Consider the following 25,859-nt stretch of genomic DNA (forward strand, 5'->3'; position numbering starts at 1 on the left):
GATAAACAACAAAGTCCTACTGTACAGCACAGGGAACTCTATTCAATATCCTGTAATAGAAAATAATATGAAAAACAATATATTTATACATATAACTGAATCACTTTGCCATACAGTAGAAATTAACACAACATTGTAAATCAACTATACCTCAATAAAATAAATTTAAAAAAAAAAAAAAAAAGAAGAGGAGGAAATTTGGACACAGACACACACAGAGAAAAGGTGATGTGAAGACACAGGGAGAAGACCTCCATCTATAAGCCAAGGAGGAAGGCCTCAGCAGAAACCAGCCCCGCTGACACCTGGATCTCAGACTTCTAGCCTCTAGAACGGTGAGAAAATAAATTTCTGTCGCTAAAGCCACTCAGCCTGGGGTACTTAGTTCTGGCAGCCGAAACAAACAAATACAGTCACCACTGGTTTTGCTATTTTCTCTTCCCTCCCCATTACTATATACAGCATTCAAATATGCACATAACCTCTAGATTCCTCTGGAGTTTTTTCTGACCTGACTATTTATGTTCTCCTTGGTAGGATATTCTCTCTTTCCCAAGCACTCTCTGATGGACTCACACGTTTTGGAACCAATTTGAAAGGGGTGTCTCTGTGCATAGGACGCTTCTATGAAACTAGGAAGCTTCCGGTCCCGGGTGACTCTAGCTTCCAAGGCCTCTTTTTGATGCGACAAACTTTGCTTCTTTTTCAAGGCACTCAGCTCCTTCGTGGTCATCTCTAATTTTATTCTGAGTTGTCTTCCTTCCTCCCTGGCGCTGTTCCTTTCAGCTCGAACTTTACTCCACTTTTCTCTCCAGTTGGCCGTGCATTCTGACCACCATCGCATGGTCTTCTCCATCTGAGCGGCTCTGGCCTTGGCCTCCTCCAGTTCCCGCAGGCGAAGTTCTTCACAAACGCCCCAGTCGCTGACGTCGCAGGAATGAGCATGCGAGTTGTGAGCGGCGTGAGATCGCAGCGCATGAAGGGGCAAACAGGAGCCACAGGTGTCCCTGGGGGACGAGGCAGGTGCCCCCAGGTCACACGGTGGTTTAACTGATGATTGCTGCGTCGGGAAGATTTGTGTCTCTTCAATTAACCGATGAATGGAATCTAAATTCATATTTATCTTTGCAGGCCTAAGAAAAGACAGAGAACATGACTGCATTTGAATTTCCTCTGCGATTATAAGAGCAAGACCGACATTTAAAACAGAAAGTGATAAAAACAATGCATCTTCTCAACATTGCATATTTTTCTTCCCACTGTAAAAATAGAGAGGAATTTATGCATTTGTAATGATCCTCAAAGAAACGGAAATCACTCACATTTAATTTTGCCAGACGAATACAAATAAATATATAAAGATGCAACTGGGGATAGCCCAGGCCGTGATTTTAACAAATCCAGTCTTTTCACGTAATATTTATTGTAACACATATTGTCCATTAACAGCTCAATGGTCCCCTTTTCCCCTGCTAACTAAAGCGCCATTTGCTCAGGTGGAAGGCAGAAGCTGTTGATCTCTGGAAGGATAAGCCCCTATTCCAATCCCAGGGGCTAAATCCTGAGTGGTCTAAATCTTCCATGACAACCCCCATTTAATTCACCATTCACTGGTCTTAAAGCAGCATATGACCTGGTTCTGGCTGATGAGATGTGAGGGGAAGTCTGCTAGAAAAGTTTCCCATCTAGAAAAATATGAAAACATCAAAATGAGAAACCCTTTTTCCTCTGCTTTCTTCCTGCTTGAACAAAGACATGATTCTCGAAGAAGGTAAGTGTAACAGCCACCCTGTAACGTTAAAAATGGTGCAACAGATGGGTGAAAAGAGCTTGATGTAACAATGGAGCCGCAGCATGAAACAAAGAATCCATACCTCTGGTTTCCTTGCTATGTGAGAATGATTAGCTATATTTATTTAAGCTATGATTGTTGAGTTTTCTGTTACTTGGAGTCAAAATGACATCTAACTGATACATGAATTAATTTCCTACTATGGTTAATATTATGATAAGTTCAAAAAATAAAATATGAATAAGACATGGTCTTTGTCCTTAAAGATTTTATAGTCCAGTAGATGAGACAAGCACATAAAATTTAAAATACATAATATGCCTATAAAAATACATTTACTTAATCAAATTCTTTTAGCATTGTATTATGTGTCAAATCAATGTTAGCTTCCTAGGGTATGTACATGGTAGTCTAGGGAGAACTGTTAAAGAAGTGATGAGCTGTTTTCTAGAAATTAAGAGGCTTCACAGACAACACTGAACAAAGTCTCAGTAATTTCAAAGCTTTAAAAAGGAATTAAAAACAGCTTTCCATGTAAATAGCAAAGACAAATTAATTAGTAAATGCAAACTTTTCTTATCAGTATGTACACCCATTACTTGATTCAATATAGCAACACAGCCACAGTGAGGATTTAGCAAGTGGAACGTTTTCTTTATAATAAATGCTTAAATCATGCAGGTTAATCTAAAATTAATAAAGTTCTGTGGTTGTATAAGATTACCCATTTTTATTACCAAAGAAGACTTTCTGGTGTAAATAAGCTTAGATAACATTTTGTATTCATGACATTAACTACTCCATTTTTTTCATTTCCTCTTATACAGTTACAGATCATAAACTGTCTTTTTATGAACCATCTATTTAATCAACTGAAGGGGTTTCAGGATACCAATTAAGTTACAAAATAAACTTCTATTCACTGAAAACGAGACTATATAATATTAAATGCATATCACTTGCAGTTGTAGAAAAAAACACATTTTAATAAGTGTTCTGTAGAGATGCCAAACCAATTCACTCCTTATTAGAATACTTATTATAATAATATAGATTTGTGGTTGTAATTATTTTTGTTAGCATTAGTATATGCCCAATCATATTTGAATTAGTGCTGACTTGGAGCAACTGTTCCTTTCATTTACTGTAACTCAGAGGGCAATGTTAATATAACTGACCAAATTTCTTGGACCATTAGTAAACTAAGACCAATATTAAAAAGAAAAGAACAAAAGGAAATCTTAATTAGAAGCATACCAAGAATTATATGTATAAATTTTTATATTTATATATATATTTCACTATTTAATGAAATATTTATTTTGGTAGAAATTCCAAAATGAAGACAGAAAATTTATTTCAGCATATTAAACTTAAATTTAACCTTGCCATTTTTCAAAATAAATCAGTATCATAAAACTGTAATGTCTTTTAAAATGTCTAACTTTTATTTCACTAGTGTTTTGAGGACTCTATAATTAGACTCTGGTACATTGAGATTTTGCCTACCAATTAACTATGTGTTTTTTTCACATCTGACTAAACAAAATTGAGTTGGGTTTAATTATTTAGTCCTTAAATTTCAATAGTATTTCCTGTTCTAAAGTGTTTCTCAAGCAAGTGTAATGGGGATACTTAATCCTCATGTGTATTTATTAAAGCATTCATTTTCTCTATACATATGTACCTAATCTTCACGTTTTGTTTCAGATGACTATGAAAGCATTTTTCAGTGGTTGTAGCACAAAGCCTTTGATATATAGGAAAATATTTTAATGCTACTGACTCTGGTTTCTTATATTAATTTTTGGATTGTTTTTACCACACACACAAAAAGGAGTGGGGAGCACAAGGAAACTCTTGGAGGTGATGGACATGTTTATTATCTTGAGCATGGTGATGGTTTCATGGGTGCACACATATGTCCAAGCCCATAAAATTGTATATATTAAATATATGCAGTATTTTATACTAATTACACCTCAATAAAGCTGTTTTTAAAAAGTTCATACAACCAGGTTACCACAATTACTGCAAGTAGTTTTGAATGTAGTATATAGCCGTATTAATAAAATTTGATGGGTCTACAATATATAGACTATATTACTAAATGTATTATTTCTTGCCAAAGAGGAGCTTAATGTGTGAGACATTGGGCTCCAGAGTTTATTGGTCCAAGTTCTGACTCTGCCACTTTCTAGGTAGCTGAAAGTAGACAAACCACATAAATTGCCTTTGACTCATATCCTTATTTGTGAAGGAGAACAGAATCATCATGTACCTCACTGAGTTCCTGTGACCATTAAGTGGGAAAATGCCTACAGATTGGCTAGCCCAGGCTGTCTCTTAGGCAAGGTGACAATTCTTCTCGGTGCTATACAAGTCACTAGTATGTCACTTGGACTATTGTACTATTTAATTTTTTTCAGTTTCTTTCCTCTCTTTTGAAAGAGAAATGCTGTGCTTAAAATATCGGGATAGCAACAGATAAATGTGATTTCTAAAAAAGAAAGCTCTGAATTTCATGTAATAAGGGTACAATCTCAATTTTTATATCATATTAATATTATTCAGTACTATTATTATCTCCATCCCAGATATGAAGAAACCAGGGCTTAGGGTTCTAATGTAGCCAGCTCAAGTCAGACACTGAAAAGGAGTCAACCCACAGAAAACAAACTTATGGTTACCAAAGGGGAAAGGGAGGTGGGGGAGAGATAAATTAGGAGTATGGGCTTAACAGATACAAACTACTATACATAGCACAGATAAACAACAAGGATTTACTGTATAAAATATCTTATGATAACTTATAATCTGAAAAAATATATATATAACTGAATACTTTTCTGTATACCTAAAACTAACTCAATATTGTATATTAACTATATTAAGAAAAAATTTTAAAAAATAAAAGAAAGGATAAAGAAAAAAGAAGGGGTCAATCCAGTTTGGGAATTGAGGAAATTTGAACCCAAGGTCAATGCCTCTCCATATCAAAAATCTCCAGCTTCAAAATATCTTTTTCCACTATAGTGAGATCACCTTTTAGATTATTTCATAAATACATTTGACAGAGTCTCATTCTGGATATTTTGACGTTCAGATAGCTCCCATTAAATCAAACTACAAGTAGTCAGCTGATCCTGACATTGTGTTTTGAGTCAATTCAATCTCCTCCTCATTGCTTAAAGGACCTGCAAGGTCTAGGCTTGTCCATTCCTCCATGCTTTCACCACCCTGGTGTGTCTGTACCTTGCACAAACCTCACCTCAGTGATCTCCTTTGTGCAATCTGATTGCTATGCGGGTGCACTCTCCCCTCTCTCCACACACCTAGCTCCTCCTGGCTTCCCATCCTTCAGGTAGCAGCTGCTGGGACCTATGCTTGACTCTCCTCCATCCCCTGGAGGCCCTACATCTGAGGCCCTCCCTCTGGCCTCCTCTGTGATAGTGAACAAAATAGACATGGCTTCTGCGATCCTGGGACCTTGCTAACTACCAATAGCAATAAATCAAGCTAACAGAAATTTTAACTGTCTTTGAAAGAAATAAGCAGTGTCTTGTGATTTAACACATACATGTATACTCAGAGAAGTCTCTCTGAAGTGATGTCTTAAGTGTTATCAGAAGAATGAGGTGGACCAGAAATAAAAGCATTTTTGGCATAAGTTACATTATCAGGGCAGAACAAAATAGGGTCCAAAGGGATTTTTGTTTTATTGTTTATATGTATTGCTTTCCATTAACCTATAGGAAATGAATTTTATATGAAACCCTTCTTAGTTTTTTTTCTAAGACACACAGGACCTCTAATGCATATGCAATAATGTTAATAAAAGCCATAGCAAGGAGAAAATAGATTCATACAGATATAAAACATAATGCTAAGGAATAGTTACTATAGATATGACACCATACACTGTGATAGAAAGAGAAAAAGAAGGATCAGTTTTTAATATTCAGGAAAGTAAAACATCGTATTGTATTTTAAAATGTGGCCTGTCAAACATGCACAAGTGATTAGTATAAAAACATATGCATTTTGTATGGGTCAATGCAGAAAAATACAATATATTTTAGGAATGTTTTGCAAGAGAACACTAAATATTAAACGTGAAGACTGCAGCTGTGATAGTGAGGTAAGTGAAATAATTACAATGAATGGCCATATGACATCACAACGATATAGGTCAAGCTTTGCCCACAGTATTTTAAAAATATTATATTTTAAAAACCTATACATGGTGGCAAATTTTACAGACAGTTATAGTCTACATTTGCTTATGGGAATGTGAGATTCTGGAATCATGTAGAGGCATGAAATACTTGCCCAAAAAAGGCAACTAAATAATATAAAATTTGTGCAAGTTGCCATTTATTTAAAGCCTAGATACTTTATTTTCTAATAGTATAGTATAAAATAAGCACAAATGCAAACATTTTGTCAATAAAACATGTATATTTATGTTTTCCAAGAGTCATTATTGAATTTAAATTGCATTATCTGATCAGAAAGAAATTATCTTTATTTTAAAGAACTGGAATTCATGTGATAAGCCCTGCCTTTTTTTAGCCGACTCTTCATTGCTTCCTACCTTTTTACCTTCTTACTATTACCTATAAGTATTGAAGCCATGTATCACTGTTTGAAATTAATGCGATGTCTTTTCTTTAGTCTAGGTTTCCAGGAAAAATTATTTTAGAAAAAAACGTTCCTTAGATAATACTTAATAATAAAAAAATTAACCTCATTTCTTACAAACTAAACTATTTCAGAATAATCTCTCCACATAGCATCTTGATGTTATTGCTGCATTTCCAGACAATAACAATGTCTTCTATGCTTTTAGAGGCTAAAAACGAATTGCTACATTAAAATAATAACCTTTTAGGTCATAGGTAAAAGTAATTAGTCTTACTTCTTCAAGAATATGAACGAAGGATTAAAGAAAGATCCAAAATCCGCAATCCATGTTATAAAGTACCAATGTATCATTTGTAATGAGTCTTGGAAAAATAAAATTTCTGGTTTTTGGCAGGCTGATCACCTTGAAGCTTTTAGAATGCTTTGCCTGCCAAGCACAAACTTAGGTTCAGATAATTTAGAATTTCTTGGAGTATATAACATAATCTAACTATTCTTGTGTGGTACTTGGGGTGTCAATCAGGTTCAAGAAAGTTCTGCTTTGAAATATTCCTGAAATGTTTCACCAGTGAACAAATCTTAAGACAGGAAGATATTTCATCTAAGATTTGTGTTTACAGCTTAAGTATATTTGTTCTGGCAGTACATATAAAATCTGTGCTACTTACTACTTATTTGTGTGGGAGCCGGACACTTGTTGAATTTCTTAGCATTTTAAAATATTTATGTTAATTTCAAGGTTTCAGTGAAGAAAACCACAAACTATCCCAATTTTCTCATGCAATCGAATCCAACTTAATCGTGCCAAATAAATAAGCCAAAATATCCATTGAGACCTTAAGCCAAAAGTTGAAATTAGTATTAGCTGTGGTAGAACTATAAAGACCAGTCAAATCTAATTTTCATGTAAGAATAATCCTGCTACAATTTCCAGGTGGCTAACAGTCAGGGTGCACATTTTATTAGAAAGAACAGCAAAAACATTGTCATGTCAAAGATCCTACCACTTTCCAAAGCTGGGCAGGTGGCCCTGAAGCTGGAATTTACGTTGCAGTGTTTACACCATTTTGTGTCATTTCACAGAGATTAAATAATGTAGAGGACAATAAAACTATGTCCATAAATATTAGAAAATTAAAATCCAGAAGAGCACACAGGCAACAACTCAAAATTATAATTATTAAGTCATAATGTGAGACGAATGACCCTATGAAATAACTCCTATCACAGTTTCATGAAAAACCGCATGGTGCTGAGAGGACCTATGCTTTCCATTCTTTTTTCTGTTTGTTCTTTATTGAAAAGGTATTCATTTGTTAACATTATAAATTTTCTTTAGTATTGAATTCATCAACATTTTCCAATATTTATATCCATGCAGTGAACAAAATCACAAACCATCCCAATTTTTCTATGCATTTCCTAAGCAAAATTCCTAAGCCATTCACCCCATTCACACGTGCTCTCAAAGAATGTGTGCAGCTAAGTCAGAAATTCTTCACGGATCTGGTTACACTTTGTCCTGAACGAGAGAAAGTTCTTTTCATGTCAGTATGTTTCAGTAATGTTTTCTCACACCCATTTGATGGAATGTGTGTGTAGCTGCCAAACTATTCTACGTCAGCTGACTGGCAAGTTTTCACAGGCTTAATAATGACATTTGGAGAATATAACGCAAATGACTGTCATATTTACTTTTGAAGTGCAGTTATAAAAGATTTTAATAAAAATATTTATTCTTAAAGTCTGTTCAATTCTCCTGACAGTACATTCTTTACATTAATAATACAAATTGACTGAAATGTATTCCACATCAAAAAGCTAAGAGAAAAAAATTGGTATCAGAAGCAGAAATGTTCTAATGTATTTAGATATTTGTGAGCTATACCTATGAATAATATTTCCAAATACTTTGTTTCATTCACCCTACTTCTTACTAAAGCAAAGCAATATTCACATAAAGGCATGTATGATATTGTTTGCGAAGCTTTACTTCTTACACATGATCTGGAATTTAATTATCAGTGTAAAGGGCTTAAAATTGGTGGCAGAGATAAAAATTCACCCTTTTGAATGATCAGATCAAAGAAAAAGTCTTTTAAAAGCCCAGCTACCCCAAATCACAAGACTATTAGTTCATCATACGCTATAGAGAGCATACAGAAAATATGGGGCAAGACAGGTTTTATTCCAGACACGAGAAAGACCAGATTTAAGGAATCCACACCCCCCAGAGTTCAAGAGGTAACTTGGCAGCCCTTGGGTTTGCAGCTACTCTTTGTAAGAGCTAATGAGGGCCTCATACCCAAAATATTTGCCACAGTAATCTTCAGAAGTTTCAAAATTACTACTCCCCAACAAGAGTTGTGTAAGACTGTCATCTTTGCCTTGATGGTCAAGTAAAGCAACATTTTAAATACAGAAGTTAGTATTTATTTATTCAGTATAATCATTAGACAGTGCCATAATAAAACACATTTAAGTTGAGCTCAGAGGCAGTAGACAATTCTGCAAATAATCAACACAGTAAAGGTGGTATATTCATTTCCTATTTCCCCTGTAGCAAATTACCACAAACTTAATGGCTTAAAACAACACAGACTTACTATGTTACATTTCTGAAGTTCAGAAACCCCAAATAAATCTCTCTGGACTAAAATCAAGGTGTTGGTAGGGCTGGTTTCTTCTAGAGGATCTGAAGGGAGAATCCATATCTAAAGGCAACTGCACCCCTTGGCTCGTGGTCCCTTCCTCACATCACCCCAATCCTTTGTCCCCATCATCACATCTGTTACTAACAATGATCCTCTCTCCTTTTATAAGGACCCATGTGATTATATTGGCCCTGCTTGGATAATCCACAATAATCTCTCCATCTCAAAATGCTTAAGTTAATCACACCTGCAAAGTCTCTTTTACCATACTGTATAAGGTAACTTACTGCAGGTTCTCTGGAGATGAAGGGTTAGGATGTGGGCACCTGGGATGGGGGCACTAGTCAGCCAACAACAGGTGACATAGTGAAAAGAGATTGGACTTTGAAACTACAAAGATATGAGTTCAAATTCTTGCTTTGTCATTTACCACCTTGTGACCTTAGCAACTTAATTAACCTTTGTGATAAAGCTTCTTCGTCTATCAAATGGGGATATTAATACTTTTGTAATAAGTTGTTCCAAGAGTGTCACATGAATTTTCCCTCGATACTGGATCATTCTCTTTAGCACACCAATTGCATCATTACCACCTTCCTCACCAAGTAAATGTCCCATTTCACTACACCCATAACGAAAGAGACAATGTAACTAATGTGTTATTTCCTCTGCTTTCATTCTCTCACATCCCATTTTCTCATCAACCCATTTCAACTAGAAATCTACACACTCCATTCCACAGAAATTCCACTTGTCAAGGTCACAAATGACCTCAATATTGCCAAATCGGATATTCATCTTTTTCCCTTACCTAACTTTACTTCAGTAATATTCAAAACTGTTGAAAATTCCTTGATTTTAAACACATGTGTCTTTTGTTTTCCTTATCACCACACCCTTCTGATTATTCCATCACCTCCTCCTTCTTGGTCTCCTTTGTTTCTCCCTACTGTTCCTCCCTAAATATTAGAGAGTCCAAAGCTTGATGACACTAATGAGAATGTCTTTGCCATTGACTGCCAAATTCATATCTCCAGTCCCTCAATTTCTCCTGAGTTCTAGATTAATGTAGTATTTTCTCTATATCTCCACTTGGTGTCTAATAGGAATCTCTACCTCATCCTTAACATTGACCAAATTGAAATCTTGATCCTCAGCCCTCTGCAAATTTGTTTTTTCCCATTGTTAACATCACAGTAAATGGCAACACCATCCATCCAACAGCTCAAGTCAAAAACCTAGTTTCTCTCTGACTCACATTTAGTCAGCAAGTTCTATTGTCTCATTTCTTTAAGTTACTTGCTAGATCCATGTACTTCCATCCACCTTCATTGTCTCTGTCTTGTGGAAACAATCATCACCTGTCTCAACATTACTGCTACTGAAATGTCTATTAACACTTTTCTCTATCTATTTGGTATGCATCAGCCAAAGAATCCTTTAAAAAAATTAAATAAAAATATATAACTCTCTAATTAAAACTTACCAATGCCTCCCTATAACAATTAGAATAAAGTGAAAACTTTTAACCACAGTCTCAGTTTCGAATGATCTAGAATCAGTCTCCCTCCAGACCTCAATTCCTACCATGCCAGCCCTTCTCTACCTTCCCTCCTTGCTCCAGTCAAGCTGACTTTCTTTGAGGAGGCCGTGCTCATTCCTGCCTTTGGACCTTTGAGTGGAATGCTCTTCCCTCAATCCTTGGATTTCAATATGTTCTGCTCTGAGTATTTAAAATTTAAAAGGCAATGAAGTTTCAAACTAAGAGGGTAAAATGTTAACAGTAGAATTTCAAGCATCAACCTCCAGATGTATAATAAAATGTGTATAATAAAACAATTTTTAAAACACTTTTAATGTACATTTTACATGATGCTTATGGAAGTTCTGTTTGGCAGGTATGGGTGCCTGGACCAATGTCAAGAAACCTGATAAGTAGCAGAGACAGGACTTAATTTAGATCTTTCATCCCAAAGTTTAGCGCTATTGCCACTATTACCGAATTGTTTCTTTCACAAATGTTCAGGATAAATACCAGCATCCTGACCCAAACACCACAGCAAAGTGTGTTGTCTCATTGTCTCTTAATTTAAAGAAAGCAAGGGCTTGGGGCAAGAATTTAGTTTCAAGCCATCAAAGCATCAGGAAGGCTACAGAATTTATCAGCCAATACTACCTTCTTGTGTTTCTTATAACAGAAAGATCTAAATGCAAGGAAGACTGGGTGAAGAAGAAGGTTGTGGCATGAACACTTCATGCCCTGTTCTCACAACCTTAGTCTCAGAACAAGATTTTCTTTTGGAGCCCAGCTTTCCCGCATCAATGTAGCATTAAATTGCTTGTTCAAAAGAAGGAAATTAAGGAATTTAGGTCTCAGTACCCTGAAGGTGCTTTCCCAAGCCACCTCAAAAAATGTATACCACATACATGAGTGTGTATATATATACATGTGTACGTGGGTATATACACAATATACATATACATATCTATACAAATAGAAAATACACATTTTAACTGGGTTGTGTATGATTTTAATAGTATTATTTAGCAGATTGAACTACACTTTTGTGTGTATTTAGGAATGTCAGCAGTACTTGGAGAAAATAATTCCTTCATGGCAAAATACTCTTCTGTTTTTGCTACAATTACACAGCAGCAAAGACTTAAGGGAAAATTATAGTTACTTTCAATGTATTTTGGATATAAATTTCTGTTTCATTATTGTTTCCAAGGTTCATGCAACATACTTATAAAGTCTTTCAGATTCAAAAAATATAAATCATCTGCATAGACTATCACATTCTCAGTAAATGTTTATTTCATTGTAGACCATGAATTAATAATCACTAACATACACTAAGATTATATTTTTACATCCAAATCATACATGCTTACTAAGCATTGTTTATGCTATGATAGAAAAGAGCAGGGCCTATTTTAAAAGACTAGACTTTTATAAATTATTTGATAGGTCTGGTCAAGTAGAGGCAGATGTGCAGTTGAAATAGTTCACTGAACATTCATTTCTGTTAGATAGTAAGTGGTAAGATAAAAAATATTTGTAAGAATTACTAAGAAAACTAACAAATTTCCAAAATCAAGTACACCTTAAGAATAAAATAGGGGCTTCCCTGGTGGCGCAGCGGTTGAGAATCCGCCTGCCGATGCAGGAGACACGGGTTCGTGCCCTGGTCCGGGAAGATCCCACATGCCGCGGAGCAACTAAGCCCGTGAGCCATGGCCGCTAGGCCTGCGCGTCCGGAGCCTGTGCTCCGCAACGGGAGAGGCCACAACAGTGAGAGGCCCGCATACCGCAAAAAAAAAAAAAAAAAAAAAAAAAAAAAAAAAAAAGAATAAAATAATTTATTGACTCTGAGTTAACATTAACCAGAATTATTTTCAATGCCTTTCAATGCCACTGATTAATCTTCAACTCTGTATTTATGGCATTTAGATTCAAAATGAGTAAACTTCTTGGCATTGTACAGACTCTACACATTATTGTTGTATGCTGAAATCCAAACTGAAATTTTTGGTTTGTGACGTAGTCTCATCTTGCCAAAAGATCCCTGAAAGAAGTAGTTCAAGAGAGTTCTCAGACATCAAATATAAAAAAGAAAAGAAAAAAGCAGCCTAACATATTAAATTATAAACATATGGATGGAATTTCCTTTAAACTACTCGAGTCTAAACCTTAAGGGTAAAGAATTAAAAAAAAAAACATATTTGAGGTTTCCATAACACAAAACATTTGAAAAGTTAGGGAATTTAACTACTCCAAAGACAGAAGAGATTTCTACTCTAATATTGGGTAAACTGAACCTTCTCTCCTACTATTTTGAAATATCTGTACTCTACAATTAAAATGTCAATCATTATGTAACCTTGTAATAAATATTAATGAATATATATATTAGTTGAGAGGTTTTTATTTATTATTTGTAGAAAAACTAAGAGATCAAGAGAAAATGCAAAATAAGAAAGGTACATACTTTGTTTATAATTGAATTTTTATTGAGATAACTGTACATTCACATGCAGTTGTAGGAATAATGCCAAGAAATCCATGAACTTGTTAGCCAGTTTCTACCAGTGATGACATCTTCCAAAACTATGTACAATGTCCCAGCCAGTATATTGAGATCAATACAGTTCACTGAACTTATTCAGATTTTCTCAGTTTAACTTGTATCCATTTGGTTTGTCTATGTATTTTTTCTATACGATTTTATCATATGTATGGGTTTGCGTATCCACCACTCCAGTGAAGACAGAACCCACAGTCTTCACATTCCCTCACCCTGTCACTAATCGTTGGAAACCACTAAATTATCTCCATTTCTAAATTTTCTCATTTCTAAAATTTTCTCATCGCAAAAATATTATGGACGTTTAATAATGCATCATGCAATCTTTACAGATTGGCTGTTTCACTCATTCACTCTGCATAGTACTCTGGAAATCATCCAAGTTGCTGCAAGTATACATATTCTGCTTTGGGGTTTTTGTGTTCATTGCTGAGGAGTATCCCATGGTAGGTATGTGCTAGTTTGTTTAACCTGCTAACCTATTGAAAGGCGGCTGATCTGTTTTCAGTTTTGGGCTATTAGAAATAAAACAGCTAAAAACATTGATATAATGGTTTTGCATGAACATAAATTTTCATTTCTCTAGTATAAATGTCCATGAGTTCAACTGTTGGGAAATAAAGTAATTGCATGTTTAGTGTTATAAGAAACTGGCAAACTGTTTTCCAGAGTGACTATACCATTTTACATTTTCATCCTCTCCAGCATAAGCGTTGTCACTATTTTTTTTTTCATTTTAGCCACTCTGATAGGCATATCTCACTGTGGTTTTAATTTGCATTTCCCTGATAGCTAAAAATGTATTTTTATGTGTTTACATACTATAATTTATATCATTTTGGGTGAAATGTCCTTTCATGTGTCTTAGCCATTCTGAATTGTATTTTTGGTTTTAACTATTAGGTTTTCAGAGATACAGTCTTTTGTCAGATACAAGGTTTGAAATATTTTCTCCCAATATGTATTTTCTCTTTTCATTCCCTAAACATGGCCTTTCACAGAGCAACAGTTTTAAATTTAGATGGTGTTCAATTTACCATTTTTTTGGTGTCCAATCTAAGAATTCTTCACCTAGCTCTAGATCCCAAAGATTTTCTCCTACATATTTTTATAAACGTGCAAAGTGGAATGTTTTACAGTTAAGTCCATTTTGAGTTAATGTTTGTATCACGTGTGAGGTTTAGGACAAGTATCAGCGTTCACCTGTAGAGGTCCAATTGTTCCAACACCATTTATTGTCAGGTTATCCACCCTTCATTGAATTTCTTTTACATCTTTGTCAAAAATCACGAGAGCATATTTGTTTGGGTCCATTTCTGGGTTGTCTATTCTTTTCTGTTAATCTATTTGTCTATTGCTCCCCATCTATAAGTACAACACTATGTTGATTATTGTAGTATGTAGTGGGACAATACCTGGTGGAGTGATTCCTCCCACTTTATTCTTCTTTGTCAAGACTGTTTTAACTATCCTAGAGCTTGTGTATTTCTTTATAAACTTTAAAACAATCTCATCTATGTGTACAAAACAACCTTACTGGGTTTTGATGAAAATTTCATTAAACCAATACATCAGTTTGGGGAGAAGCAAAATCTTTATTACACTAAGTCTTCAAACCTATGGACACAGCATGCCTCTCTATTTATTTAGATCTTTGGATTCTTTCAGCAGAATTTTGCAATTATCAATATACAGGGCCTATATATGTTTTAGGTTGAATTTTCTTTGGAGTGATTATAAATGATACTGTGTTTTTAGTTTATTTTTTCATGAATTTGTATTAGTATATAGAAATGCAATTGATTTTTGGTGTGGTGTTCTTGTATACTGCAAACTTGCTGAACTCACTAATTCTAACAGTTTTGCTTTGGGTTTTGCAAATTTCTTGGCATTTTTCTATATAGACAGTCATGCCATCTGTAAATGGGAACAGTTTTATAACTTCCTTTTTGATCTAAATGCCCTTTATTTCTTTTTCTTGCATTGTTGCTGTGGCTAGAACTTCCAGTGCTATGTTAAGTAAAAGAGCAGATATTCTTTCCATGTTCCCAATCGTAGGGGAAAAGCATTCAGTCTTTCAGCATTAAGTGTGATGATAGTTGTAAAGTTTGTTTCCAGGTGCTTTTTATCAAGTTGAGGCATTCCTCTCCATTCTTAGATTGCTGAGAATTTTTTTTTATCATAAATGAGTGTCAAATTGTATCAAATGCTTTTCTGTATCAGTTGATATAAGTATATGATGTTTATTCTTTAGCCTGTTGGTATAGGAAATTACACTGATTGATTTTCAGATGTTGGAAGTCTTGTATATATGGAATAAATTACTTTTGGTCATTGTGTATAATTATGTGTAACATTTTTGAATTTGTCATGGTATGATGTTGAAGATTTTTACATAAATTCATGCAAGATATCAGACTACAGTTTTCTTTTTTTTGTACTGCCTTTGTCTGGTTTCAGGATCAGGGTAATAATGGCTTTAAAAAATTAGGTTGGAAAATATTCCCTCTTTTATATTTAGGAAGAACATGTGTAAAATTGGAATTGATACTTTAAATATTTGGTAGTGCTATGGTCCACATGTTTGTGTCCTCCCCAAAATTATATGTTAAAATCCTAGTGTTCCATGTGATGGTATTAGGAAGAGGGGCCTTTGCAAGGTACTTAGGTCAGGAGCCCTCCTGAATGGGATTAGTGCCTTTATAAAAAAGACCCCAAGAGCTTGCTTACCCCTTCCACAAGTGAGGACACAGTGAAAAAGCACCAGCTATGAATCAGAAAAGGACCTCACCAAAATGTAACCATTATGGCACCTTGATCTTGGACTTCCCAGAGTCTAGAACAGTAAGAAATAAATGTCTGTGTTGTTTATAAGCTACCCATTCTGTGGTATTTTGTTATGGTAGCCTGAACAAAGACAGAATTCTCTGGTGAAGCTATATAGACCTGGCAATTTCATTTTTGGAAAAATTTTAGTGATAAATTCAAATTTCTTTAATGTTTGTTAGACTATTCAACTATTGTCTTTCATCTTGTTTGACTTTTGATATTTTATGGTTTTAAGGAATTGATCCACACCTTCTAGGTTGTCAATTTATGAACATAAAGGTGCTTAATAATATTCCCTTATTTTCCTCATAACGACTGCAGGATGTGTAGTGATGTCCCCTATTTTAATCTTGATGTTCGAGATTTATGTCTACTCTCTTTTCCTTTGTGTCAGTACTGGTAAATGTTTATCAAATGCTCTTGATTTTTTTGAAGAACCAGCTTTGAGTTCATTGATTTTCTCTATTGTTTTCCTGTTTTTAATTTCATTGATTTCTGCTTATACCTTTATTATTTCCTTCTTTCTTCTTTTTTGGGTATATTTTGCTCTTCTTTTTCTAGTTTCTTGAGGTAGAAACTTACATTATTGTTTTGAGACCCTTCCTTGTTTCTAATGTAAGAATTTAGTTCTACAAATTTCCTTCTCTGAACTGCTTTAGTTGCATCACAAATATTTGATGTTATATCTTCATTTAATTCACTTCTATATAATTTTTATTTCCTTTGAGAAATCCTCATTGACCCATGGATTATTTAGACATGTACTATTTAATTTCTACTTCTTTAGAAATATTTCTATTGTTGATTTTTAGATGATTTCGCTATGGTAAGAGAACATACCTGTATGATTTCAATTTTTTGAATTTGTTGAAGAATTTTGTTTTTTGGGGGGGGCTTAGGATTTGGTCTATCTTGGTTAACATCCCACGGCACTTGAAAATATGTATATTCTGCATTTGGGGGGTGGAATGTTCTATATATGATAATTAGATCGTTTTGGTTGATCATCTAGATCTTCTATATCTTTGTTGATTCTCCATCTAGTAATTTGCTAGACCCATCAGTTAACTCATCAGTTGCTTAGAGGGGTTGTAGAAGTTCCCAATTTTTGATGTATCTCTTTCTCCTTTCAGCTCTATCAGGCTTTGCTTCACATATTTGGAGACTGTGTTGTTTTGATGTATATTCATTTAGGCTTGTGATGTATTCCTAATGGATTGATAAATTTCCCTCTTTGCCTAGGTCTATGGTGGTTTTTTGTTTGTTTGTTTTGTTTTTTTTCTGCTATGAAATACCTTCTCTGACATTAATGTACCACCCTAGCTTTAAAAAAAAAAAATGTTTGGATGGTGTATTTTTTCCATTCATTTTCCAAGTTTTTTATGTCACTGAATTTGAAATGAATTTTTTGTTAAATTTCTTGTTAAATTAGTTAAATTTCTTGTTAAACACTATAGTATATAGTGTGCTCATGGTTTTTTGTTTTGTTTTGTTTGCTTGTCTTATCCACCCAGCCAATCTCTGTATAATTGGTGTATTTAAGCCATTTACATTTGAGGTAATTATTGATATGTTGGACCTTAAGTCTAAGCAATTTTATTATGTTTTCTGTTTGTTTCCTCTGTTTCATTCCTTTCTCTTTTTTGTTTTCCTATAGGCCATTTGAACATTTCTTAGGATTCCATCTGCTTGATATATCTGTAGAAATTTTGAGTGTTCATACACTCACTTCATACAGTTTTCATACTGGCTGCTCTGGGAATAAAAATAGACAGATGTGATATCATAGTCTACTGGAATTAATGTTTCACCACTTTAAGTGAAGTGAGGAAAACTTCTGTTTAGGTCCTTCTACCTCCTCTGTTCTTAAACATCACTTCCTTGAGTATAAGATGGTGTTGTAATTATCATTTCAATCATCAAACGTGATTTACAAAACCTATGAGGAGAAAGACATCCTTTTATATGTAATCATATTTTTGCTGTTTGATTTTTTTCTTGTTTTCCATTGCTCCAAGTTTCCTTCTTTTATCATTTCCTTTTTGCTTGAAGAACTTCCTTTAGCCAATCTTTAAGGGTAAGTCTGCTAATGACAACATCTTTTAGTTTTCTCTCATCTGATTTATTTCCCCTTCATTCCTAAAGGAAATTTCACTAGGTAAAATTTGTGCTTGATACTGATTTTCTTTCAACTTGTAGCTTCCATGACTACAAGCTTGTAGCTACCATGACTTGTAGCTTCCTTGTAGCTTCCATGACTTCAGGTAAAAAATACAGTCAAATTGGTGTTCCAAGTGTTGACATTTTGTATTAAGAATTCAGCACTGGTTATTTATCAATATAAACATTATGGAATATAAAAATCTTTCATTTTAACTCATTTAAAATATCAAATATAGATAGTAGTTATATAACAATTAATTTGATTAATCAGGTGTTAATAAATGCCAATAAAAAGCAAGACTATGGCTATGACTTCAAGCCACATAACTGTGTTTTGTTCTATGGCTTCAAATGTTTCCTTAACCTAAGGATAATTGGATAAAATGATTTTTAAACAGTCAGTTCAAAATGTTTTCTTTCAATGCACATTAATAATATCTTTATTATTATCATTATAAAAAGAAAGTGTAGTAAGCACATTTCTAAAATGTCCCCCCAGTTATTCCCACTGTTTGATAGTTGTAACCTTGTGTAATTCCCTCCCACTCACTGGGGGTTAGCTCTAATGACATGATTCTAATTAACATAATATTGCAAAAGTGATGAGATGTCACTTCTTAAATTAGGTTATGAAAGGACACCACCTCTGTCTTGCGAGCATTCTGTCTATCACCCCCTCTCTTGGTCATTCTGATGAAGCCAAGAGCCATGTCATAAGCTTTCCTGTGGAGAGGTTCACATGGCAAGGAACTGAGGGCCGACCATGGTCAACAGCTTATGAGAAATTAAATCCTGCCTACAACAATTTGAGGGAGCTTGGAAGCAGATCCACCCCAAGATGGACCTAAAGACCACTGTAGCCGTGGCAGACACTTTAACTAAAGCCCTTTGAGGGACTCAGAGGCAGCTGAGCCATACCTGATTCCTAACCCACAGAAACTATGAGACAATAAATGCTGTGTTGTGTCACTAGATTGTGGTATAATTTGTTATACAGCAATACAGAAAGACAATCCATGACCATTAAATCCCTTCCTCAAATTATCATTTATCATGGCCATCCATCACAATTTATTCTAACCTCACACAAAAGTGAAAGGACTTAAGAAATAAAATTTTAACATTTACCAATTAAAGTCAATATCAATACAAAAGTTAAATGATATAAAATGAGGGAAAAGGGAGCAGTAAAAATCAATCCAAATGCCAATCACAGGATTAAGAGAAAATAAATTTTATGGTGTTTCTTCAGATAATGTTAAAATGTAAAGGGTTCATGGCACTACAGATATATTGTATTCAAGGGAATAAATGTACTAAATATTACCTTATTTAAATTAGATATCTTGACATTAGGCAAAACTGGCTGGTCTTTTTGAGAGCCATCACAATAAGAGACAGCTACCCACGTCATTAATTTACAGGAAAAACATCATGAAACCAATTCAAAAAATGAAGAAAACTATCACAAACCAAGCAAATGACATATGTCATCAGAGTGACCACAATAAATCAACAAAATTACCTCTTATTGTTTTGACTATTGTACTTATATTACAATTCAAATACTTTAGAGTATTTGAACAGCTTCAGTTTATTAGTCACTGTTCTAAAGTTTTGATGTTAGTTTGATAGCACAGAAAAGTTTATTTACAGATTACTGTGAAACAGCTAAAAGACTGCAGTCGCCACACATGCAAAAATTGAATTGTCAAAAAAATCCATTTTTAGTCTCTGTTGATATTTGGGAAATCAGAAACCATAAGGGAGAAATATTTTGGATTTTAATTAGTATATTTTGGCTCTTTAAAGAGGTAATAATAACAGGAAATATAAACTTACATTCAACAATGCCTTTAACAACTTAAAATTAGAAAATGAGGACAGTGTACACTTCACTTTCCTAAAATGTTTCTCAAGAGCACATGACAGTCTACAATTACAGAAGACTTGAAGTTGCTCTAGCACATTTAATTAAATGCATATGATTTTCCTCTCTAGAGATAAGTGAAAATGGGCATGCTCATTTTTACATTTTAATATTCTGACAAATTAATTTATTGAAAAGTACTTTTTACAATTGACAGTAAGATACTGATTTGCTTTTGGAAAAATGAAGACTGCCTACTAGTTGTTTAGAATTTTTCTTTCCCATTTTTGAATGTGAAATACAACCATAAGAGAAAAGCTTTCTATTGAAACAGCATTTTTTTAAAGTTCAGTAGTGATAATTTTGAACACATAAGGTGGCATTAAAATCATGAAGTTTTGCAATTTCATCAATCAAGTTTGATTTGAGGATAATTCGTTTTTTAAATGCTTATCAACTAACATATTTTATAACATTTATCTTTAGATAAGAATAATTTCTTCAAATCAAAAATGATAGATAAACTGAACTGTATGCCATCTTAAATTGAAATTTGGAGACAGAGAAAAAGAGAGAAAGAGCAAGAGAAACTGTCAAGCAACTTCCTAAGCATTTCACATATATTAACCTTTTTACTTCTCACCATAACCAAGAGGCATATCTGATTGTATCTCTGTCTCTATGCCTCTCTATTTTCTATTTGTTCTGAGTCTATGTGTGAGTGTGTGAAAGTATATGTATGTACGATAGACAAATAGATTCTTCAATTCAGCAAAAGTATATCCCACAATTTTATTATTGTAAATTGTCTTTACAAGTTGTAATTTCACAGAGCCTCTGGCCTAACAGAAAAGATTTTAAAATATTTATAATTCTACCTTAGTCTGGCTATTCTGTATTATTCAAATGATGACTTGTACACATTTCAATATTTTCATTTCTCTGAGTATATTTTTTCCAATAATATCAACTTTAGGAATGTGATCAAAAATCATTTGCTGAAAATTCGCTATTTCAAACTAAAATACCAATTTGACATGTTAAACATTTATCCATTTGCATCTGTAAAATCTGTTTTAAACAATAAAAAAATTCCATTGTTGGAAAACTTGACAGCAGTTTTTGCGATATTTAGAATGGCCTCCAATTTCATAGTTTTACAAGTTTCTCAGTTAAAGTGATATTTGACGTAACATATTTAGTAAAACCCCTACACTCACTATGTCCCAAAAGAAGAACTTAAATTTAAAACTGCAACAGTTGTTTCCTAAGGGAATTTTGAAATTATTTTTGGATACCTTCTTTTATTTTTACCTGCAACTACATTAGTGTCTATATTCTTACTCAAAATGGTATATGTTTTAAAATTTAAAATAGCTTTTTAGATTTTTTAACTAAATACTACTGATTTTTTCCCTAGAAAATACAAAAGGACTTTGAAACATATTGTGTATATTATCCTGCTGCCTGTATTTGGCATAGTTTCATATTACATTTCCCACACAGAACAATTAGCATTTTTCATTATTGAGAAGAATTCTGAAGAAGCAAGGTTTGTTTTCTCTCTAAGGTATTCAAGTGCTGTATTTGAGTTCAGTAGGAGAGTTAGGAAAGCGATTATAATAGTGTATTCTAACAACAGTTAACATAAAACATGAATATTATATTTATAAAACTAATTAATAAAAAATTTTATAAAATACAACATCCTGGAAAATGCAGACTTAAATATATTTGTGAACAAGTAAAAATAAGAAAAATTACTATACTGAATTTAAGACAAGCAGCAAGTATTTATTTTAATCGTTGCTATTAAAGGCCCAATGAGGCTTGTTTATTTCCTGTAGTCTTTCTTTTATGACTTAAACATGTAGTTTTTGTGCCAGATTCTCATTTAGCGTGAAAGCCATGAATGTGATTGTGGAAACTCCTTTAGGTTGGGAAACTCTACAGAACACAGAAAATGAGCCACATTGGATAGTCAGTTATTCTCATTTACAGAATTCTAGCCATATGAATTAGTTGTCAGTTCAAATAAGACAAATGAAATTAATTGATCTATTTCTGACTATTGGCTTCCTCAGGAAGCTTCCGTAATCATGACTTAGATCAGGTCCCCCTGCCATGATGTCTGAACACTGATACTCTTCATAAATGTGAAACAGAGCTGTGGTCCATATTTTAAAATTATTTGACCACTCTCTATCTCCCCCACTGACTAAGCTGTGAGTTCAGTGTGGGTAAGGATCATGTTTGTTTTTGCTCACCTTTCTATCCCCAGGGGCTAGCATAATGCCTGAGTTAGAATAGATAAGTAAGTATGTACTGTATGAATGAATGAATGAGAGATATTTAACAGAAAAGAGTCTCTAAAATCCAGCAAAGATTATTTATGAAGAATTTATAAAGAAAATATTTTCACACCAGGAAATGGTACTAATTTTTCACAAACTTTTCCAGATAAAAGAAAATAAGTGAACACATCCCAATTCATTTTATGAGGTCAAAACAGCCTTGATACTAACACCTGATAAGAACTTTATGACAAATATCTCCCACTAAAAACGTGAACAGAAACGTTAGCAAGAAAAATCTGGTGGTTAAAAAGATTAATATAAAACAAAGGAGTTGAATATATTCCAGGAATATAAAATTGATTTAGCATTTGATTATCAATCATTGCAATTTACATAATAAACCATATTAACAAAATAAACAAGAAAAATCTCAATAGATAAATAAGGTGAATTTGAAAAAATTGAGCAGGAGTTTACTATTTTTTAAAAATTGGCAAACTAAAAATAAAAGGAAAAACATGTGATATGATAACACCTATCTGAAGAAAACCTAAAGAAATAATCCTTAGTGGTGAATTATTGAAAGCTTTCTCCCACAAATCATAAATAAGAAAGGGGTACCTTCTAAAACTAATACTGGTCAGTATTATACAAGAGGAGAGGTCTTAACAAGTGAAAAGGAAATTAAATAGGAATAGAAAGGAAGAAATGAAACTGTCATTTCCCTACGGTATGATTGTATAAGTAGAAAATTCAAATCAATCCACAAACTATTAGAACTAATAGGTGAAGTTAGTAAGGTTACTGGATGTAAAGTCAACATACACAATCATGTGTATTTCTCTGTTCTAGAAACTAATACTTACATATTAAATAACAAATGTTAAAAACCGATACTATTGGGCTTCCCTGGTGGCACAGTGGTTGAGAGTCCGCCTGCCGTTGCAGGGAACGTGGGTTCGTGCCCCGGTCCGGGAAGATCCCACATGCCGCGGAGCGGCTGGGCCCGTGAGCCATGGCCGCTGCGCCTGCGCGTCCGGAGCCTGTGCTCCGCAACGGGAGAGGCCACAACAAGGAGAGGCCCGCGTACCGCCAAAAAAAAAACCAAAACCAAAAAAAAACCGATACTATTTTGTAATGGCATGAAATACATCAAAATAGTTAGGGATACAACACAAGATGGGAAAACTTGTGTTCTATAAACTATAATATGTAACTGGGAGAAACTAAAGACTAAATAAATGGAGGAATATATCATGTTTGTGAATTGGAAGGCTCAAAATGGTAAAGATGGCACATTTATACAAATTGACCTGTAGATTCCGTGTAATTCCAGTCAAAAACCTCAGAAGGTTTATTCTGTGGAAATTGAAAAGTTGATTCTAACATTCATTTGGAAATACCAAGAGTCAAAAATAGCCAAGAAAATGTTAAAGGAGAACAAACTTAGAGGAATTATATGACTGGATTTTAAAATAATATAAAGCTACAGTGATTAAGACAACGAGGTATTGGCAGGAGGAAAGACAGACTAATGGAAGAGACTCCAAAAACAGACCCATATCCCTGTGGTGCCTGATTTATAACAGTTCAGTATGGAAACTTTTTTTCCTTTTTTTCAAAAAAAAAGGTGCCAACTCAACCATATAGCCACATGGAACTAATTGCTACATCATACCAAATAAAAGACCACTTCCAATACAGCACTGACCTGTAAGTTTAAGAGAAAACAATAAAGGTCTAGAAGTTACCTAAGGAAAATCTCTCACTACCTTACGGTAAGCAAAGATTTCCAATCAGGACAGCAAACATTGACCGTAAAGTAAATATTTATAAATAGAACTTTATTAAAACTAAGAATTTCTATTCAAACAAAGATATTGTCAACAGAATGAAAATGCAAATAATTGCTTTGGAGAAGGTATTAGCCATATGTATTCTCCCTTGAGGATTTATATCTAGACTATATAAAGAATTTTACAAATTCCAAGAAAAAGTTACATGATTTTTTAAATTTTAATTTTAATTTAATTTAAATTTAATTAATTTATTTTTTAGCCACACCATGCAGCTTGCAGGATCTCAGTTCCCTGACCAGGGACTGAACCTGGGCCACAGCAGTGAAAGCCTGGAATCCTAACCACTAGGCCACCAGGGAACTCAACATGATTTTTTTTAAAAACATGCTAGAAATTTTAAAATGTATTTCAAGAAAGATGATATTCACATAGTTAGTAAACACGTGGAATGTTCTTACATCATTAGTTATCAAGGAAATGCAAATTAAAGCCACAATGTAAAACCACTATCCATAAAAATTATCATACATTGTTCCTAATAGCTCAAAAGTGAACTTGTCTATAGTCTGTAAACTAAAAATGCATACAGAAATTTTGCTATAGTCATGCGATAGAATGCTATATAGCAATAAAAATGGATGCACCGGTGCTAGAAAGAGAGGCATATCACAAATGATAACTGAAAGAAGCTGGTACAAAATGATACATTCTGCATGATACCATTTATAGTAAATTCAAAAAGAGGCAAAGCTACTACCATGACAGAGGTCAGAATAGTGTTTACTTTTGGATAGAGTGGCAATGACAGGGAGCAGGCATGAGGGAGGCTTCTAGAATGCATACAAGGTTCATTATTTATTCGAGCTGGATGGTGGCTACACAGGGGTGTCCTTTTTCAACATTCATTGAGGGGCTTATGTTTACAGTTTGTTCACTTCCCATGAAGCCATCAAGGTTGAACCCCACCATCTAGATAATCAGAAAGAAGTCAGTAGCCAGGTGCTGTCTTTACTACATCTACCCAGAGTTCTAGCTGTCAAGAAGCAGCTTTCAGACTAGGCAGCAGAAGAAACATGATAAAGAGAATATTAACATCACAACATAGTAGCGTGAGCCCTAAAGGGAGTACCGTGCACAGGGACAGCACAGGAGAGGGGAAATGTCACTCTGCTTGGTGGCTGAGGAAAAAGTATTACAGTGTGAGTAAGAAATGTTCAGTCACACAGGGGGACACCTGATAACATGGACCAGTCCATGTGGTTCATAGTCCTCGGCAAACTATAGCTCAATCAGCTCTGTTTGAAAGAAGATTGTGTTCCATGAAAAGACAACACAACATCTTGCTTGAGCTCAGTGGTTCCCAATTAGCTGTAGTGAAATAGAGTGGTTTAGTATGGAGATTCAAATGGGCATAAAAATGTCCAGTAAAGTCACTGTGTTTAATTCCAATAAAATGCTTGATGAAATTTGTACCTACAGAATATAATTAAGATGAAAGCTTGTTTTGTTACTCTAATCATGTCTCTTTAATACAAGGGAACAGACCATAATGCACTAGTTGATTCATGGTTTAGTTATCTAACTACTCAGATTAAGTTCTCCAGATGTTTCCTTGTCTTATGAAACTAAGTCTCATTAAAACAATCATGTTCAGATTATCAGAATTTCGTTAACAAATATACTTCTCTTAATGGAAATAAAGCCATGATTCTCAGAAGCA

General features: G+C 34.1%; 1 protein-coding gene across 8 annotated transcripts in view; it reads right to left on the bottom strand.

Moving 5' to 3' along the window:
- CCDC102B (coiled-coil domain containing 102B) overlaps positions 1-25,859 on the bottom strand; it is a 246,363-nt gene that overhangs the window by 200,975 nt on the left and 19,529 nt on the right. For all 8 annotated transcript variants that reach the window (XM_067014941.1, XM_067014939.1, XM_067014935.1 and 5 more), the window contains one exon: positions 512-1,133. In XM_067014941.1, the coding sequence (XP_066871042.1) occupies positions 512-1,117 (606 nt within the window). In that variant the 5' untranslated portion in view covers positions 1,118-1,133. The remainder of the gene's footprint in view (positions 1-511; positions 1,134-25,859) is intronic.

Source organism: Kogia breviceps, chromosome 15 (assembly GCF_026419965.1).
Source record: "Kogia breviceps isolate mKogBre1 chromosome 15, mKogBre1 haplotype 1, whole genome shotgun sequence".
NCBI lineage: Eukaryota > Metazoa > Chordata > Mammalia > Artiodactyla > Physeteridae > Kogia > Kogia breviceps.